We start from the raw sequence: 21,276 nt of genomic DNA on the forward strand, positions 1-21,276 counted from the left end.
GACCACACTATCTACCTTATACACCAGAGCTCTGACTGCGCTAACATACAGATTGCATTGTGTTTACACTTCGTGAACGACACAACTCCATATTCCCTTATTTTCTTTCATAAACTCCACGCCCTGCTGTGTAAGTGGGTCGGGTGACATTCGTAAACCCGTCTTCCTGTTATACTGAACACAATTAGAAGGTAACAATCAGAAACATAACCTTTAAAACATCGATAGGCGACATTCTTCGCCCTTGGGTGAACTTTAGGTATGACTTTTCAATAAAAACCAAAAGCATTGTCCCAGTGTTAGAATCCATCAATATTTTATTCAGTATCAGGGCCCTGAGCTCAAACACAAACAACGGTTTATTGTTAGGGGAGATATACATAACTTTAAACACTGTTAAACAAGCACATATTTTGGACTTGGACCCACATACAAACAGCGGTTTATGAGTATGGTAGTTGAAATAAACATAACTTTAAACACTGTTCAAGACACCTCTTTCATTCTCACCAAATACACAGGTGTACAGATTCTGTTTGCTCTCTGTCGTTTGTGACAATTGTCTTTTTGAATATATCCATATTTATACAACAGTGATAGATTTTATTTTGACAGCATCAAAAAATAGCATCTAAAAAGCGGAAAAGTATACTTATCCTCTGGATACGTAATATATAAACATCAACACATACAGTTACGAACAAAAGATAATACTCATCGTTCCATTTTACTGATATAAATAAATAAATAAATAAATAAATAAATAAATAAACCTGGAGTACTTTCAAATATAAATGGATACCGAGTCATGTCGACATAGTGGTTATTGTAAAGGCCTATACCTGATAAGGCTGACCTGTCCTCCGGTTCTGATACCTCAATCTTCATACCCCTCGTCAGAGAGCATGCAAGACAGTTAATGCAAACAAAGTGAGGCGCGTAAGTGTGTGGATAACAAGTTCGTGAAATTAATTTCTTGACTTAAGTGTATACTGCGGCGATATTGAATTGGCAATAAACGTTTTACACACAAAACAAAATGACAAAATGATGATACCCCTTTTTGTATTACTTGAATCACAATCAAGCATGATGTTGTCACCAGCGATGAAAATTGATGGCATAAAATGAAATCAACTGGTTTAAGTAGTGTTCACATCGCGATATGGGTGCACTTTTGCCGATGCGATGTAAAATTTTAACTCAGCCATTCCTAATCAGTCACGGTGATCATTTTTCTCGGACATAAATGGAAATTAGCTAAGTCCGTATGCTGCAACACTAAGTCGAGGCTATTAGTGGATTTATCATTGCTTTGCATCACAATGTCTTTTATTCATGTAGGAGATTTTAACTTGATACACCCTCTAGTATGCGGTCGGATAATCCTCTTTTGTGTCCCACCTAATTCTACCCCCAATGGTAATTCAACAATATGTTGGAACCCTACAATCTGTTTCGCCACAGGTTTCCAACCAGCGTTGGTACTTGGTGCTTCTAGTGACAGTTGCAGTGAGGTAGTCCAGTGGTTAAAGCGTTCGGTCGTCTTGCCAAAGACCCGGGTTCGATTTCCCACATGTGTGAATCCCTTTTCTGGTGTTCCCGACGAAGGATTGCTGGAAACTTGCTGAAAGCGGCGTAAAACTAAACTCACTCACCAGACCCTTCCCGACTATCACCCATTTACTAGCTACAGAGTGTGGATTTATGTCACCTTAAAATGTACCTGATATATTGAAACCATAAGACAGTATATATGACTTAACTATGCGCCTTAATTCAAAATCGCTATTTCCTGATTACTATTACATGTACAGGCGAATATACTTGTCACAGTGTTATGTGTGTGAAATAGCCATTCTCAACAATCAATTGCCCGACTGGCTGGTGATTTTTCACGGAGTCATTCTGTAAATATATCACTCTCTCCGACTTGTTAAGTTAGAATACACTTTGTAATTATGAACGGTTAAGGCGTGATATATTTGTCACATGAACTGTTTGATGATGAAACAAGTGTCATGCCGACAACACCTTAACTGTTCTCATCTAGCTTTTGCTTACTTTCTGTATTTAAATTTCGGACTAGCGAATTATTTTGTGGGCAAGTAACTTTCAGGTACCTAGCTAGCTCGACTGACTAGCAAAATTTGGAAACTATTTCGCACACTGGTTATGGGGAAAAGGGGACAATTTTTCCATTCGAATCAGAGTCGAAGCGTTAAATGAAACTATTGAAACACCATTTATCTGCTTCGACTCTAAGACATGATCAATATATGCATAAATTCCCTTGGCGGTATGAAAACCAAAGGGAGATAATTAGTTTCACTCTTCTGTAAAAGAGGGCTATTTGAGTTCATTTCCGTAAATAGACATCACATGTTTCTAAGCGAATGTCAAGTTTTGTGCAGTAATGCAGTGTTTGTGTTCGATGTTTCGGTTACCGGTTGTGGGAAGGAAAAGTCTGTTCGTATCAAACGTGAGTGGAGGTAGAATGACCATAGTATGGTTGTGAATGACAGTTTGGTGTTCTGAACGTTCTTGCAGCCTGCTTCACAAATTCAACTAGTTCAAGATACAGCAACCCTACCCATCTGTAGGTTACTGTATATCTTCGTGATCATGATAAATAGTCTTGATGTTTGAAGGCCACACTGTAGGTAACACAGAGAGTCGCTTCACAGAGAACTGAAATATACCTAACAGTGAAAATATTGCCATAATATGATACTTATTAAAAGGTGTTGTCATAGAACATGATACGTACATGACGTTGGACAATACATGTTATGTTTCCATACGCCAGCCAGTGTTGTAATGATCAAAACGTTGTAAAAATATTAACATTACCATGATTATAGTGCATTTACTTGTCCTTTACAACTACTTACTCATGCTGTCATTTTGTGTTAAACAGAAATATGATGCATTTTGTAATTCGTATAACCATGGCAGATTATGGAAACTGTAATATTTTGTTTCATCTTAGACCCTTGTTATTCATTTTGTTACAATGCTCTCAAGGTGCTTCATACATGACTGGATGGTAGGGAAGCCTACTAGTTAGAGTGCTTGATTGTCATATCAAAAATTGCATCTGTGCATAACACAAGAAGCATATTCCTGGTGTCCTATTGTTGAATTGCTAGGATGTTGCAGTAAGCTGCTTAAAACCACAATCTATTATTCACTCACTTGACCAGGGACCATTTGCACAGAGCAATCATTTACAATCAATCTTAGGCCCCAACAATTAACTTTACAATCATCGTACAATTGCCCTAATCCACTTGCACAAAGCCGCTCTTAACGGGACATGGAGTAAAGATTCTGATCTTAACTAAGATCAAATTCTTCAACGGGGGAGATACAAATTTTTTAACTTGACTTCTGTCTACAGTTGTCTGCAAGTGTGCATAGCATGCTGCTAATTTGAGTTAGAAGTAGATTTAGTAATTTATTAATGAAATTTAAGCATAAAATATATATTTGCTCAGGATATGACACCTTAGTGTATGATTTGTCAATGGTTGTCAATAAGACATTGTTTAATTCACAGCTGTTTGGGGGATTTGGAGTAAAATCTCGAATATATCAGACACGTTTTAATTTTGTTGGGCTATGATAAGGTAAGTATGAATAATAAATAATATTTTGTTTAAAAATGAAGATTTTATGGATATCAACTTCTTTATATGAGAACACAACGTTTCGGAGTTAATGCTTACTCCTTCATCAGGTGATGAAGGAGCATCAACTCCAAAACGTTGTGTTCTCATATAAAGAAGTTGATATCCATAAAATCTTCATTCTTATGCATTTCACTTCTAAATGCCCTCCAAAGACGTAATATTTTGTTTGTCTAGTATGAGTTCTGAGTACTTTTTCACAGTATGTTAATTGGGTTTTTTTTATGTTTAATCCTGTTTCTTGATAATTATTTTTTCTTATGGTGAAGTTCCTTTTTCACAAATTTCAAATGCCTCATGTTTCCCTGTTTGACAAATACTTACTTATCTAAAATGTATATAGATTAAAAACCTCTGTCTCTTGTCCAACTCAATTTTAGATTTAGGAAGAAACTTGTTTTTACACATTATCTAATTGTACACTATTTCAGTGATAAACTAAAAGAAACTTGTGATCGAAAACAATGAAATACTTCAAAATGCTTCAAAAACTCAATAAGACCTGGAAATTGACCAGCACATGATGTTTATTGACATTGTAAGCACAAGAGTAAACCATAACTCCCTGTGTGCAGTCATTTACATCAAGGATGGGTAAAGCAGTGCCATCAGCTGGTCATTTCAGTTGGTTCCCATAGTGGCATCTGGAACTGCTCACTTGACGTCATTCGGACACCTCAATATGATTTGAATGACGCCACCACTGCCGACAATGCAACGTTATAGTGTTGTGTTTGTCAATATGCAGCAATTAACCTTGCAATTTCTGGGAACTGAATACTATTTGATCATGTTTATCAACCAATCACATTAAAGAACACAAGGACTTTTGGTTTACAATTGTGCATCCTCCAAACCACAGGAAGTTGATGCTTACACTATCAACAATTGGTTTACATGCCCAAACATTATTTGCAGATTGTGATATTTAGCTTTTAACAGGGCTGATTCACCATCTCATTTCTGATGACACTTGTTCCAGGTTGTCCGTAGATGTTTAGCTCAGAAGACATTCCGCAAAGAAGCGAGTATTCTGGATTCTCTGTACACAGATGCTGAGAAAGAGAAGATCCTGGACACATTCAACCGATGTAATGAATACGAGTTGCAGCACACAAGGCAGCTGAACTATCACAAAGCCTCCTCCATTGTGAGGCACAGGAAAGACAATGGCAACTTCCAGACATTGTCTGATATTTTACTTGTACCTGGAGTTGGCATTTTAGGAATCCAGAAGATTTGCAATGTACTCCGTACATTGGATTATGAAACTCTTCGAGATAAGGCATCTAAGGCAGATTTCGATCGAATAAGGGCTGAGCCAAACATATCAGAAAACACCTGCCAGGTTTGTGTTATAACATATCAGAAAACACCTGCCAGGTTTGTGTTATGTGTTTGCAAAATTGACAATGACAAAGAATTACTTCCTTGGGATTATCAAATGGATTGACAAGTCAATAAGAGAAAAGTCAGTTTCTATACTGCTATATCCATGGTCATTGTCATGCTGAAAGTGCATTTAAATAGATAGGAAAGAGTTTTAGAGTAAGCTTCCTGGAGGAAGTAGCTTTTGAGTAGAGTTTTAAAACGTGAGAAATTGTAACATGATTCAGATTTTCTGGCAGATCGTTCCATTGGTCTGATGCTGTGTAAGACAGTTCACATGTTCACTATGCAATAGATCTTGAGTTTGGGAGTTGAAAATAAGAGAAGCATGATTTAAGTATATAAAAAAAACCCAATGCAACAAAAAGCATTTTCAAGGAAACATGTTTGCATTGTTCATAGACAGTCAGCTCAGGAAATGCTGTTAAATGATGCTTGTGTATGTTAGGTACCTCCAAATTAGGATCTTTTTCTCATTTTCTGACGTATGCCATAACAAAATAGGGTAAGTAAGTTAGTTGGTTGTTTCAATACATGACAGGTCTATATACAACTATTCACAGATGGGTTGGTCACCTGAATCACAACCGTCTGATGTTCAAATTTGTCTCCCTTGGGCACACTGAAATCTTCAAGGGTTCAAATCTTGGTTCATCCTGATTTTGTTCATAAACATTAAAATCTGCATCTCTTTAGTCTTTTCTCAACATTAACCTTCTCACTCACCCGATAGTGAAGTTTAGTATATTTTCATTTGTGAACAAGACAAAGCCAGTACCAGGGTAATATTGAAATTATTGCTGTATTTTAAGATAAATAAGAAAGGAGGTTTATGGTTAGAGCCTTTTGAGTACTGTGAGTACATGTTCATGCATGATCCCCTTGACTATAGCTAAGGTACTGTGATTGTAGAGTGTGAGAACTCTGGTGACGCTGGATCCTCAACTTGATGGCATCACCTGGACCAAGATAGATCGCACCTTGCTTGTGGAAGGCTGGGATCACATCAGCCTCTTTGATAGAATAAATCAGAAACTTGATCTTTATCAATTCCTTGAGAAGGTGAGAATTCAGATAATTTCTGTTACCATGGCGATTTAAAATTGTACATGAAAATAAAAACGCAACACAATCAAAAGTTAAAAGTTCTCAGTCTGGACAAATACCTTTGGTTGTATGTGGAGCCTTGATAGAGACTGAGGTTACAAGGTTAAGGGGGATATTCGTATGAATAGGGTTAACCTCCAGGATATAAGGCATCTAAAGTTATATGTGGGAGACCCATGGAAGTCTGGTTTAGAATTGATCTGCAGTAACCCATGCTTGATGTAAGAGGCTAGTAACAGGATCGGAAGGTGAGGCTCCTTGACTTGGTTAACTCGTTATTGTATCACAGTTACGTAGGTTGCATTGCTCATGCTGTTGATCACTGAATTGTCTGCTCCAGACTGGATTTTTTACAAACTGCTGTTATATAGCTCAAATATTAAGTGTGGCGTAAAAACTATACCCACTCACTGTTAGTGGGAATTTGCTCTAATGATAACTAATGTTTCAATTTTTCAGTTATTAAATGTAGTTCAAACATTTTATTCATTACATTGGCCAGTCTGTACTGGCATTCTTTTGTTTCTTTTGGAACAAAGAACAGGTTAGTGCTCAGACAAGAAATACAAACACATTTCAAAGTCATCCTTTTGAGTGAGTTTAAGAAATTTCTCTTTCAGGTTTTGGCTCTATAGCAGAGTCTCTTCTTATGTTTCTAATATCTTACACAATAATGAAAACTGAAGTCATCCGATTTGTGAAACAAGACATAAAGAGTAAACTAATTCATATGACTGATTCTTTTTCAGTTGCACTTGGTAAAAGACAAACTTCCAGAAGCAGACATATATGTGATGGAAAGAAAAGTTTTCCGTAACATCAATCCTCGAATGGTGCCGTTCCTTTTCAACATGAAGATTTTAGATGCTATGCTTTTCACTCTGTTAAACAAAGACTTTGAATCAAGTGTGGATCACAAGATATACATGGTGGCTCCGACCCTGGTCAGCCAGTTTTTTGGTCTGTCGGTGGGTGGAGAGAGGGTGAGCGGTCAGCATGTACTGCAGGACATCCAGAGGATGGAGTCGGATGTTGCCAGTGATGTTAACATCCCGTCTGCTCGCTGGGACACATTTAGGAATCTGAACAATGTACAGAAGGAGAAATATGCCAACTCATTGCTGCTTGGGGTGGCTTTCTATAAACTGATAGTACTGAGGAGTCATACACTGCCATTGTGAGGTCAAATCGTTACCATGTTTACTGGTGTATGTGTGTAGGATTTTATTTGAATTATTTGAACACCTGTATAAAAGATGATTGTGTAAAGACTATCACTGAGTGGGTGAGTTTGGTATTTCGCCAAACTCAGCATTATTCCAACTAAATTACAACAGTCTGTAAATAATGAAGGCTGGACCCGACAATCCAGTGATCAACAGCATGAGTAGTGATCTACACAATTGGGATACGACGTGTCAACCAAGTCCTGATCACCCGTTAGTTGCCTCATTCGACATAGGATACTGAGGATCAGTTCTAAGTCGGATCTTCACGTATCCTCTGATGAAGGGAGGAAGGATGTGCAGGGTTTGGTCACCCTCCCTGACTGTTGGACATTTTATGTGTCAAGCTGTTATTGAGTGAATCCTTTTTGTTTGTTTTTTGAAAACCTGGAATTCACTGCTGACAAGTTACCTTGTAATGTTACAGCCAAGAATCCCTGCTAATTACTACCTTTCCATCATAAGGTCACAACCAGTGTGCAAAATAGCAAGTGGCTCACTAGCCTGTGGCTAGGCAAATTCCAGTTGGGCCAGTAAATCTCCAGTCACTGGCTTGATTGGCTAGGGAATATTCATGGGGTCATTTTGTAAATATATCACTCTCTCCGACGTGAGACGAGAAGTTAGAATACACTTTTAAATCCTGCAAAATTATGGCCTGATATATGTTCATCACATTAGCAGTTTAGTGATGAAACCTGTCATGCTGACAATACCTTACTAATTCTGATCTAGTTTGTGCTTAATTTCTACATTTAAATTACGGACTAGTGAATTATTTTGTGGGCAAGTCTATATCTATATATATATATATATCAATATCTAGCTAGCCCGATTGACAAGCAAAATCTGGAAAATATTTCGCACACTGGTCACAACATTTGGATTGTTTATTTCACTTGTAGTGTCAAACTTTAAAATTGGTGCCATATTTGTTATTTTGTTGTGCATCTTGGTTTATGTGTGCATCTCTGGTCTCTCCTACAGACCCAGAGCAAATTATTTAATAAAACTTCAGTCCATATCCTTCTCACCTCTAGAAATCTGTCTTCATAGCTTTTTGCAACATGAACTCTGAACTCAGATACTTGATGGCTTGTTTGGTTTATCTCTCCGCCTGTTTCACACAAGGGAGAAATCATTTCTTCACTTGAGGGAGCATTAATTTCTATATAATTTGCTGAAAGTTCCTTTTGTAGCATGAATTCTTATCAGGTATGCAAGAGATTATTAAGTATTACATGACAGTCTAATTAGTGTCAATGCATCTACTATTTATTGTTTCAAGGAGTATGCATATGTATATCTGAAAGTAAATAAAGAGTCATAAATTTGCGGTGTTCATTGTAGGATGTGCCCTTGCGCAATTTGCATACTTACATTTAGCATGGCACACATGGTACAGACAGACTGTGTCGGCACATTCGTGTATGTAAATCTGAAATGCATCTGGAGTTCGTTTTAACTTTGCAACTCGAGCAAAACTCAAGTACGTCTTTGGTTTCTGCTGTTGACCTCACCTGCATTTAAAGTTTTAAAAAGGGAGTGAAGTTACACTAGTAACTAGTAGTGTTTGGCTAAAAAATTTGACATGAAATACAGTATTTTCTGAAATGACCCCTATACCGGATGGCTGGTTTGCCATGGGCCCACTTTTTAGAAATGCTAGAATGAACACTGCATTTGATTCTTCATTGCAAAGGTCTTGTTAAAAAACACAAACATCTGGATTTTGGACACATTTTGCAAACAGATGAGTAAAAAAGAACAGGTCATGTTAAGTGACTGAATGTTGTCTAGCAGACAGCAATATTACTGCTGCCATGCCGGTGAAGAAGAGACATGGGCCCAAAGCTTACACTTGACAGTGCCAAGACAGTGCACTTGGTACACTAGTCTGTGAACATAGGTAATTATTTTACTTATTTTAACATGACTTAGTGAGGTTGTTGAAATTATTCTATACTTGTTTTTTTCATTTATCAGTTAATGATGGGTGATAATGCAGTATATAAACAAAATGTTGTTTGTTAATGCTGAACCTGGTGTTTGTTAGGTAATGGCTGTTTTACCATTTGGGGTGTTACCACTTGACATTTGAACATGATGCTGCATGTGGTATTGACATATAACCCACGAAAGAGTTTAACTGAAATTGTTCATAAAAATGTCATGGTAATTCCATTATATTACCTTTAATTTTAGAACACTGTAGGTTCATCTCCAATGGGGGAAATCCTTATGTGAGGAGCCATCTTTACGCAGACTGTCAGTGTACAAACGAATACGGGACAGTCCATTTTAAATGACTAAAGAAAACTAAATCCTGGAAGTCTGTAAATAAAAATATGCAGGTTTTACTGGAGGTCACAAGCCAGATCATATGACCATCCAATTCATTCAGTTAGCTTGCACCATCAGCATTTGGTACTATTCCTGTTTACTGTCTGTGGGATGGAGATCCCATAGTTCAGACTTCTCAACTTTTGTCATGTAACAAGCAAACCACATTCTGTTACCAGTGTATGAAATGGCATCTGCCCGGCGGCCCGCAGCTTGCTAGTTACATGGCGGGCTTACAACTTTATTTTATAGCTGGCACTGTGGGCCAATCCATTTTCCATGAGTATATATTTTACCATGTCTTTGACTACGGTTGATATTTTGAAAATATACGTCTGTATTCTGTATGTGTAGTTCATGATTAATCACACCCTTGCTGTGGTCACAAACTACAAACCAGCGTGTGAAGTCTGATGCATTATGAATACATTATAGTTCTGACGTATTTTAATATTCATATAGAAAAATACACCTTACATTTTATATAAACATGGTGAATAGTGACTCTGCACATCATTCATCTGTAGCTCTCCCAACAATATAGTGGCGCCGTATGGGTCTAACCATTCACAAATGTTCTAAAAAACATCAAGAATATTTCTATTGATGCTGAATACATATTGTTTGCTGTGGGTCACATCAAATCAAACTAAAATATCACATGTATCAAGTTTTTTCATTTCACACTTTTCAGATCACATCTGTTTCAAGCTGTGATCTTTCATGTATCATCCATACATAACACTGAATATCACATCACATCACATCACACTGGTACAGAAGGTCACGCCAACAGGATGAAGTGATAAATTGCTGTTGTATTTTCATATTAAGCTAAGATGTGAATTGATTTTCATTAACTCATGGTTGTCAAAAGAGCCAATTAATGAGATTGGGTGGTCATTCTTGCTGACTAGCATTTAACTGACACATCATAGCATCCCAAACTAATGCTGTTGATCACTGGATTGTCTGGCCCTGACCCGATTATTTACCGACTTCCACCATATATCTGGAATATTGCTCAGTGCGGTTTAAAACCAAACTTGCTCACTCACATTAAGCTAAAGTGCTTAAATATTTGATGCCTTGAACTAATACACCTTAAACAGGAAGACATTGCTGTAAATAGGGATGGCTGAATTTTAGCATGTGTTCATAGATATCACAATGCCAGCCTTTAAAATAAATGACTGTTGACTTGATAGACATAAGTGTTATTTCATTTCCTTCACAGAACTTCATTCAATCACAGGGATGCACAACAGAGAGTATAATGACTAGTTTTCCTGTATACATGTGAGGAAGTTGAGAGACAGAAAGAGTCCTAATATCCACCATAAAAGAGTTGAGTGATGGTTGTTCAAATGAAGATAGGGGTTGTGGGAAGCCTAATGGTTAAAGCATTTGCTCACCACACCGAAGGCATGGATTCGTGAACGATGTGCGAAGCTCATGTCTGGTGTCCCCAGCCGTGATATTGCTGGTCCATTGCTTAAAGCAAGTGGCATAAAAACACCTCAACTGAAAATACACATAATCTGAACTAAAGTCTTGAAAAAAGACCTATTCAATATGGTGAGGGCAACCCCCTCCAATTACACAGTATGGGTTGAAATTTTGAGGTGGAGTTGAAAACTTTTACTAACTGAATGAAATGCATGATGAAATTCATCTTAGTCAAAAGATTCAGGAGAGACAAACCTGTTGCTTCGATTACAAGCTCAGGTGGAAGACCAGGCCCCGATGTCTCGAAACAAACTTAAGTCTGAGATTTTACTCAAAATTGAGAAAAGGCATTTCTCAGAGTGAACTGAAATCGGCACAAAACTGTGTAGGAAACAATTTGAGTTTCATGAAAAAATTACTAATTTGTTTGGGTTTTGTATGTCCAAAATGCAGATGAGTTAAAAATTCTGCTGTTTCAAATTGTGAAACTCAGTTTGATATTGATTTGATTGAGTAAAAACTGAAGTTTGTTTCAAGAAATCAGGGCCTGATTGAACTATGTGAGGCTTCTGATTCTTTTCAAAGTGAGGTGAATGTTGAAGACTTGTGTGGACATGTACAAATGGTTTGTCAAATCTACCAAGAGAAAATCTGTCTTGTACGACCTCTGTCAGTTTTGTGATGTGAAATCAACGGATATTGTCAACATGTGAACATCAGGTGGTTAAGTTTGGAGAAGGATGTCAACAGGAACCTTGCTGTGTTTGATGGTGAGTAAAAGCTATTTCGAATCAAACCAGGAAAGCCAACCAAGATTCAAGAGGTAGGAAGTAAACAGGGTGGAAATATGACCAATTGTCCCACAAGCAGACAAGTCAGACAAGCAAATTTGTAAATCAAGCTGTATTGGTGTCCTGTTGTCTTTCCAAAGTTAATTATGTTGTTCATTTAGAGAATCAACAAGAAAATCAGCCAATTGGCTAGAAAATCGGCTAGTGATTTTACATGTACCATAGTACCGGAGTACACTAGCCGTCTTGGCACAGTTTGAAGACTGAAATCTAGAGTTTCTCCAGTCTGTTCTCCCTTTGATCACACGAGTCAGTTTCTCCAAAGAATATCCATGCATCTTTTGCCCCGTACACAGAAATGCTTTCTTTCAGGAAGAAACGATATGGAAATTTTTGTCACTGTGATGCTATTAGAGCTGGTTTGCCACAGGTCAGTGATGCTGACTTCAGAGAAGTGAATCAACTGACTGATGATATTTTTATCAGAGCTTCTCTCAAGTGGCAAATCTGGAAGAAAAAGGAAATATTTCTCAACACCACAGAAGTTTCTGAAACTTCAGCCACTGAGGCCATGAAGAAACTGCCCTTGGGTGATGAAATTTGTGAGTTTCTGCTGTTAACATTAAACTCACGGACAGAACCACCTTGTGTTCGTCACATGGCGTCATAATAGTGGGACATGAAATTAGTTAGTGAAACACTTTCAAAAGTGAATCACAAGATGTGAAAATTCAGAAAAATGGCCACAAGCAATAATCTGAGCATGAACTGGCAAGTTGCCGACCTAGTCAAGGAGTAGAAACGGTTCAAACAGCACGGTGAGTTTAATTTTTTAGACTGTTCACATCAAAATCTGAAATAGAAATGGTGACCTATCCTATGACATGTAGGTGACAAAGGTAGGGAAATCTATTGAACATTCACTTGGAAAGCTGCTGCTGACACTGCTCCTGCAGAGCTTTGCAAGATATGTCAACACCTGAAAGCAAGGCAATGTATGCCAAGGATTCGTACAATACTTAGGCAGGTTCATACCAGACAAGAGTGAAGTGGATGAACCACTGAGTGCCATCTTAAGGAATGATGTAGAATTTTTCTGGAGCCAAAAAGCCAAGACTGGCTTCAAGAAGTTAAAGGAGCTTTGCAGCAGTGCTCCTGTACTGATAAATTACGATGGGGGACAAGCCACTGACAATCCAGTGTAATGCAAGCAGTTTTGCTTTAGGAGGTATCCTGTTTTAAGACAAGACAACCTGTGGCATACACATCAAGGACTGACAACTACTGAAAAAATTATGCCCAGATTGAGAAAGAGAAGCTGGCTATAGTACACTGTTACAAGAAATCACATCTTTGGGAGGTCAAATATTGTGGAGTCAGACCACAAACCTCTACAGACGATTTGCAAGAAACCTCTGCTATTTGCACCTACGAAACTTCATACCATGCCACATTCCTATATCTTAGTAGTGACCTACAAATCAGGAAAGGAAATTCCAACTGGAAATGTGATCATACAAAAGAACCTTAAGGACACAGAACAAGATATCAAACCAGTCCTTGTCAACATGACTGACTTCACTGCTGTCACAACTTTAAAATACAAGGTGTTTAACCAGTGTACTGAGAATGAGCTGAACGAGCTACAGTTAACGATACAGAAAAGTTGGCTTGATACTAAACAAAGACTCCTTTTTGTATTTGTCAGTAGTAGACCAGCCGTGATGAGCTCAGTGTACTTGACGGAGTGATCTACAAAGGCATAAGAATTGTAGTTCCACCAAAAATGTGGGGAGTCTTGCTTTCATTTTTTCCAGATTCTGCCAATCTATGAGAAAGGAAAAAGACTTTCATTTAATTTTAAAGTACTAAAGAAGTTATAGTACTTTTATCAAAAGAAAGGGAGATATAACAGATCAATTACAACATCCCTACTGGTGTAATGGTTTATGGCAGTTCACGACAATAAACTTGCACCACCAAATTGTGTTTGTCACAAAAGGGACATTTTAAGATGTATTTTATTTTTGTGATCAAATTCGTTTTGCAATACCAGTCAGCAAGTAAAGTGGAAAAACTCCAAGAACAGTTTGCAGCTTATCAGCTACTTGATGATTCTGACATTCCACAGAATGTTTTTAAAGAGGCCAGTGTGGCCAAAGAAGATGGTAATACCATACCTACAGGATGGATGATAAATCCCTCACAGAGTGCACGGTGCCCAAAGACTGACAGTTAGTTCTGCGATAGTCAGTTGTGAAAATTACTTCTTGTCTGGTCAGTAGGGAGTTGCTGAAAGCCAGTGTCAGTGAAGACAGTTTGCAGATTGTGAAGTATGACAGGACTAAAACTGGGAAACAATACGAGGCAGACGTATACGAATGTTAAGCCCAAGAGAGTGCAGCACTTCAAGATGACCTATCACGCTTATATGGACTCCAGTGGACATGACAGTGATGAAAAGAGGGACAGTTCAGTATAAGACTCAGAATCATTTGTTGCATTGCTTATACAGTATAGCAGTGTAACGGAAGATACTGAGCCTATGTTTACTAAGACTGATGAGGCAGGTGACAGCAATGATGACAAACCAATCGATGAGATAGGAAATGAAAGAATTATAGTAAAACTGGGAGGATTTCCACAATTTTTGAAAAAAGATACCAGAGAAGATTTGGTTCTCTGTCCATATTACACCAAGACAGAAAAACTCTCTTAACTTAAAGAAAGCAAATACTATCAAAGACAGACCATTGGAAAGAATCGTCAGAAGTTAACCATTTTCTTGAATTCTGAAGATCACAAAGCACCAGGTTTTACCCAACATACAAGATTGGAGATTCGGCAAGAGTTCCATCAAGAAAGCCACTCAGATTATAGATACACCAGAAGAACATGTTAACTACAAAAATGATGAAGTGACTGACATAGCTCATGCCAAAGTATACCTGGTACATGCATAACAAGAATCAGATGGAGACTTAACGAAGCCCTGACAAGGAAGAGTGTTAACAGTCAAGGATTGACAACAAAAAGACTGCTTCAAAATATACTGGTTAATGAATGTGGAATTAATAGCCAAACTGAGAACAAGGCAAGTTTGTCAGACATTGACTTTAAATAGTTTTCATCCAGAGATATGATGTATATCTCAGCTCAAACATTCAGTGTTTGCATGCAGTTGCATACTTTCATTCTGAGTCTGCCAGCTTTCCATCATCTACACTTGCAACACGCTGACATCGCCATACACTACAGGTGGCAATCATGATCCATTCTAATTAGAACTTGGATTCTTTTGCATCAGGATGAGGGACATTCCTAGGCTTAAAATATTACATAATAAGAGGGGAAATTAAGAACATGAAGGTAAATGTATCTTCTATATTCAGTGAAAATGAAATTTAAAATTTTAGATATTTTAAGTCTAAGATACATACTTAAACGTGAATTTAATCTAATTTCTAACATTTCTCAACTCAATAAATGATGTATTTCTGTGAAAAGGAGTTCTCTGTGAATTCTTAATCTATGGAGATGTATTTCCTCCATAATTTAAAAATTCGATTTTGTAGGTAAATACAAATGGTTGTGTATTTAATTGTGCAACAGACGAACAGTTATTTCCTTATTTCATTTTAAAGTTATTTTGGGTGCATAAAATACTTATATGTATGCTTATGTACTTAAAATACTTTCATATACATCAAAATATTTCCAAAATTTGTTAAAAAGGAAACTAACTGTAAATCTGTATTATATTTTTGATTTCTGGAAAAAAAGAAATGGACTGCTGTGTTCTCTGCAACAAGAATATCGACAATGGAGTGTCTATGGTTGAACTTCGTCAGAAGGGAAGTGAAAGTATCAACAAGGCAAGCAGAAGTCGTGGGACTGACATGGAAACTGAAGGACAGGCCATTCATCTAGAATGTAGATGCATCTATCTCAGCCTATACGACATAGCAGCCTCGAGGAGGAAGTCAGCAGACGACACTAAAGTAACATGTCAGAAATAAGGACTTCGTTTAGTGGATAGCAAGTTAGATTTTCAGACTGATTATTTATTTTGCGTTCACATGGGAAATGAGAAGCATGTTATGCACATGATCCATGTTTTCACTGAAACCAAGTTCCATGACACCATTAGGTTACAGTTAGAGAAAACATCATAACTAGGGTCATGTTGTCAAGACTTGAGTTTATATAAGAGAGACTGTTGTGCAGTGGATGAAGTGCATTACAATGTATGTTAACCTATGGACTCTGAAGCAAATTCCTATGTCAATAACTGATGACAACCTAACACCTGACAAACATCTCATGCTGCAGCAGACCCAAGGACAAATCAATTTGGCAAGCATGCCATCGAGTAACAGAATACAGCAATCAACTGATATACCACGAGTGGAGCTTGAAATGTTGAATGAAGTTTATTGTATGTGAGTATTTATCAAATGAGAATGAGGGCTCTACTTTGATGGTGGCATTATTTATTTTTGACATTGAAAGTATTTTTCGAATGGAAGCAAGGGAAGTATTTTCCAACCTTTATCGCTTTGCTCACATACAGGAAGACAGATCATTTTTCTCTCTGTTGTGTAACCGTATTTGTATTACAGTTTGCCTGTGATTCAATATGTAGGAGATTTTCCTGCAGTTCAAAGTCAGATTGTGGTGGCCTGTATTTGTTTTCAAAGAAGGCATTCTTCAGTTTAATGTCATTAAAAAGAATATTCTCAAGGAGTATCAATGTTTCAGTGGTGGCTGAGACTGTCACAGGGCAAGTGACTTCAAGAAAGTCATTTGTCCTGAATAATTTTTCACCTGCCCTGATTTTAGGACAAAATGTGTGATGTTAATGTTTACTGCACTATTTATTGAAGACTGATAAGTTCACTCTCTACTAGTTCTACTTTATTATTATTGCGAACTTTAATAGCTTCATTATGAGCAGATAGGAAATGAAATCCTAGATCATTTGCAGTTTGAAACCATAAATGCATATTATCTAGTAGTCCATGGACAAGTAAGATATTATTTGACTGCCCCAAATGAAAACTGACTTGTCCCAGGTTTAGGACGTTGGGATTTTTGAACCCCTGAAAAGATATGAACAGATATGGTAAACACTGAATTTCACCAAGTTAAAGAACCTGAAAAAAAGCCCCAAAAGGTCATTACTCAATTTACCCATTTTATCCCCTTGCTCAAACTATAACTGCTTGAATTACAGCTATAATTCAGACTTAAAATTCACAGGAGAAATATGGGATAATTTAATCAAAATTTCTATTTGAAAGAAATATAACTGAATATGTCATAAGTTTTTCTCAGTCACAAAGTTACAATGAGAACAAAGAAATTTAAATCTAAACAAAGTGTAAGGTTTCATGAACTATTTACATCATATATGTTGCTGGTACATTGAGACCAAAGGACATAACAAGGACCTCAAAATCTGTTACCGAGTCTTAAGACTTGCAAACAGACAAAGGTAAAATTTTATTATCTGTTCATCCTGCTGGAAACAAATATGTCCCAGATATTGGAATTTGTGTACCAGCATCTTAAGTTTTCCATTCCTGAATTCAGATTCATCTAATAAGGTTTATATCCACACTTCACATCTGTCATGACTTTGCATCTTTAGGCGAATCTGTCATGTAACCCAGCTTCTCCCAGCTTTCCTTGGCCATAAGATTCCTGAAACAAAGTTTATCATTCATCAGCTTATATACTCTTCATTTTGTAAGTTAAAATTTGCATGTGTACGATTTTCCTTTTCAAAAAAAGCAAAACCAAAAATGACTAGAAACAAAGACTAACAAATGCTTGATGCAAGATGACTGTCAAAATTAATGATCTACAGTGATTGATTGACCTTGAAAACTGTCAAAATCAAGAATGACACCTCATGCACAAGCATGGGTCTACTGCACCGTGCATCCAATGCATTGTGTTTAGGGGATGTGATAAAGAAAGAAATGGTCATGATGGTGTTGTCTTCACAAGATGTCTGTCAGTGAAAAGTTTCACACCTATACTTTCAATCCAAATTAAAGTTCTGGTTCCCCTACAATTTCATATACAGTCGAACACTATTTCCTCAATATTTACGGTACCGGGACAAAATACTGACTTATCCGAATATCGACACATCCATGATGGGCATATCATCACGTGATGACACAAGTCTCACATTAGATTCTCACTTTGTTTTGATTCGATACTATCATCCATTATTGGGAGTGTTAAGCTGAAATTGGGAGTACATCCTAATTAGACAACACCTACAACTCAATTAGCCTTAATTAGCTTACACTACCTTTGCTTCATGCCACAGTCTGTGCGTAAACATTTGCAGACAGTCACAGTTCAGAGGGATACTTGTTCCAGAAAAGTAGGTGTATATTGACATTAAGTGCAAATTTTGAGTTAAAGGGGTAATTTTGCTTGTATGGACCATGAAATCATATCGAGACATCCGTATTGAGTTAAAAGTGTTCAAATAATAATGAATAATGAGGATTTTATTGGACCAAGAAATTATATCAAGACAACCGAGATACTGACTTATCAGAGTTCATCACACTGGTGTTTGACTGTAGTTACATATTAGTGTATTTTCAATGGGTTTAGTATACAAATCCAATCCAATGAGCAATGCATCAGTTAGCAAGTTAACCTCTTTAAGTGGCATTCAGAAGTTTGGTATGATGAAGAGGAACAAGTAATATGGACAGCTTCCTTATTGCAAAAGCTGCAACATTTCACTTGCTTGACAATGGTGTAAGCATGTACACAGCAATGTCACATCCACTGTAAAAAAGATGTCACTACACATAACTTGTTCCTTTTCAGGCAGCATATGACATGTTAAGAGCCACAAAGATCCACAAAGTTTGTAATGTTGCAATCTGCCTTAACTCCATAGTTTATTGGGACCTCTGTTAACGTTGTCACATGGTGCCTTCCCTTACTGTGGATGGCACAGATTCTGAGAGATGCAAGAAAGTATGTCAGACACTGGAGGTTAGTGGATGCTGTTTGAAGTCACCATCATTCCATCAGTTATGGTTGGCTATAGACTTTTGAGCATGTGCTACGAGACCATACAATTCTTGGTTATCAAATGGAATGTGCTACACACTTTCAGTCTTTGATTGTTTTTTTTTTCTGGACTATAAAAAGATGACCTTGGTCAATCTCTGTTGCGCCCCTCCTGACATTACAAACTACTGGCATGAAATTATAATTTTCAATAACCCTTGTTAATACTCATTCTAAACATTCCAATAATGTTTTGTCTGCAGATGCCAGTAATTTGTCAATCAATGATATTTTGCTGGTGTCATTTGTTTGACTTAAGGTTTATTTATTTAGAAAAACAAATTTAAATATCTATCAAACTTACAATGAGATACACGCATAGAGTTGGGAAATGGTTAAAATCTCACAATTGGTGACTAGTTCACTAGGGTCAACCAATCATCGAAGATAATGGGTTTGTGTCATTTATCTGTTACTTTCCTGTTCGTGTTTGTTAATGCACAAAAAAAATAGAAAAATATGTAGTTTTTTTGCGTTTCTTTTTACAAATTGCACAAAATGTATATACAAACTGCATGTCTTAAGGGATGACTGATTTGTTACTCGTAGGAACCTACATTTCCTGGAGTCTTTAATATAAGTTCAATCATGTGAAGAAATGAGCTTATTGTGCTTATGACCATCCTCGGTACCTCCAGGGTGGGTATACATTCTGATGGATCTCCACTATACCCTGGACGCGTCTACGGCTCAGCCTGATAAATTTATTACCTCCCTTGGCTGGCTTTTTATCCAGTCAGGTGTTCATGCTGGAAAGTTGAGCAAACCAGTCACAACTCACTTTCGCTTTTAAAATTATTTGACCGATTAAACTTGGCAACACATACCTGCAGAGGTTCTGTGAAAGAGGTAGGAGTTCTTGAATATATATATTTTTTAAATTTTGGGCACATCAACTTCTCTAAAATATGAGTGGCACTGTGAACAAACTTTCGCAGATGTGACCACTACCTTTATTGACACTGACAAGGTTGGCTGAAATGGCAGCTTAGCTGATTGGCTACTGTGAGAATGTGGAGTCAGCAAAGGGAAATAATAAAATTATCGAATCGACCCTTTGATGCATCCAGGGTATAGTGGAGACTTTTCAAAATGCATACCCTGGAGATATCGAGGATGGCTTATGACATGTAAACAGACAAAGCCAACCTCATGAAAAATGTTCTTAAAGCAAACAAATGTTCAAAAATTGTTTGTGTTCAATTATGAGAAAACATTATCAGTTGCTTGGTTGTTTAGTCACTGTAACCAATCTTCAATTGATTCAATTAATCTGACACCACAATAAATAGGCAACCAATAAGAACATCCAGACAAGCAAATATTTGATCAAACACAGCAATATGTTATTTTTCCAAGTCTGCAGTCGTTAGAGCAGGACTACACAGACAATCAACATGTCTGGCATTTGCTCACCTGTCCATTCGGCATTGCAGGTAATCTTTTGATTCGTCTCTACATTCGGAATTTGAATGCTTGTTTATTCTTAGGCACTGCATATACTTGAACATGAAGTCTTTGCATTCACCTGGTGAAAATAAAAACATATATTCAAAGCTGAACATGTTACCTGAACCTATATGACTTTTTTATTATGCACAAACTATTTCACTACCTGAAAGACAAGTACTGCAGTATGGTATTTTTAATACAATACAACAACCATCAAAGTATCAACCCTACCCACAATCCATGTACCGGTATATCTCTCTGCCCCTACCCAGCTACTTCATGTTGTTGAAAGAAGCGTTAGAGGATCAATCATCTCCACAATACCTATCATCGGACTTGTCAACTCACAATTAAGCAGTTGTGCTAAGCCTGGTACCAACGATTGATGTTATAAACAATGATCCATATAATATACATGGAGTATGATGGTGGAGTACTCAGTAGACTTATTCTGACAGTTCAATGTTATAACATTTCGTTCGTAAAGTTTTTAGCAATGGCAATCACCATACCTTCGTGATCAAGGGGAAAACTTCCTTTGTCTGGGGGATTAGCGTTGCCTCTTCTTTGAAATGTCATTTGAGTTGCCATCTTCGTTCCCTCTCCGGCTCTAAGGAAGGGACGTTGCTATTTCACTCTCGATCAGAGACCTTGGTGTCCAGAGTAGCCCCCCTTGACTAGGTTTGTAACCTGCCATTTCATTGGCGGGTCCGC

The 21,276-nt window shown here is 37.3% G+C and overlaps 2 protein-coding genes across 2 annotated transcripts; one reads left to right on the top strand and one right to left on the bottom strand.

Moving 5' to 3' along the window:
- Nucleotides 1-2,351: 2,351 nt before the first annotated feature.
- On the top strand, nt 2,352-10,964 carry LOC137284414 (transcription elongation factor, mitochondrial-like). The gene is made up of 4 exons (XM_067816208.1): nt 2,352-2,482; nt 4,675-5,040; nt 5,994-6,143; nt 6,938-10,964. Exons 1-4 carry the CDS (start codon nt 2,417-2,419, stop codon nt 7,367-7,369), a joined length of 1,014 nt encoding a protein of 337 aa, XP_067672309.1. The 5' UTR covers nt 2,352-2,416; the 3' UTR covers nt 7,370-10,964.
- On the bottom strand, nt 10,939-21,231 carry LOC137284415 (cytochrome c oxidase assembly protein COX19-like). The gene is made up of 3 exons (XM_067816210.1): nt 21,075-21,231; nt 20,527-20,638; nt 10,939-17,703 (listed from the first exon to the last, which is right to left on the bottom strand). The coding sequence occupies exons 1-3, from the start codon at nt 21,151-21,153 to the stop codon at nt 17,631-17,633; spliced, it is 264 nt and encodes an 87-aa protein (XP_067672311.1). The 5' UTR covers nt 21,154-21,231; the 3' UTR covers nt 10,939-17,630.
- Nucleotides 21,232-21,276: the final 45 nt, after the last annotated feature.

The sequence above is a fragment of the Haliotis asinina genome, chromosome 5, assembly GCF_037392515.1.
Source record: "Haliotis asinina isolate JCU_RB_2024 chromosome 5, JCU_Hal_asi_v2, whole genome shotgun sequence".
Lineage (NCBI taxonomy): Eukaryota > Metazoa > Mollusca > Gastropoda > Lepetellida > Haliotidae > Haliotis > Haliotis asinina.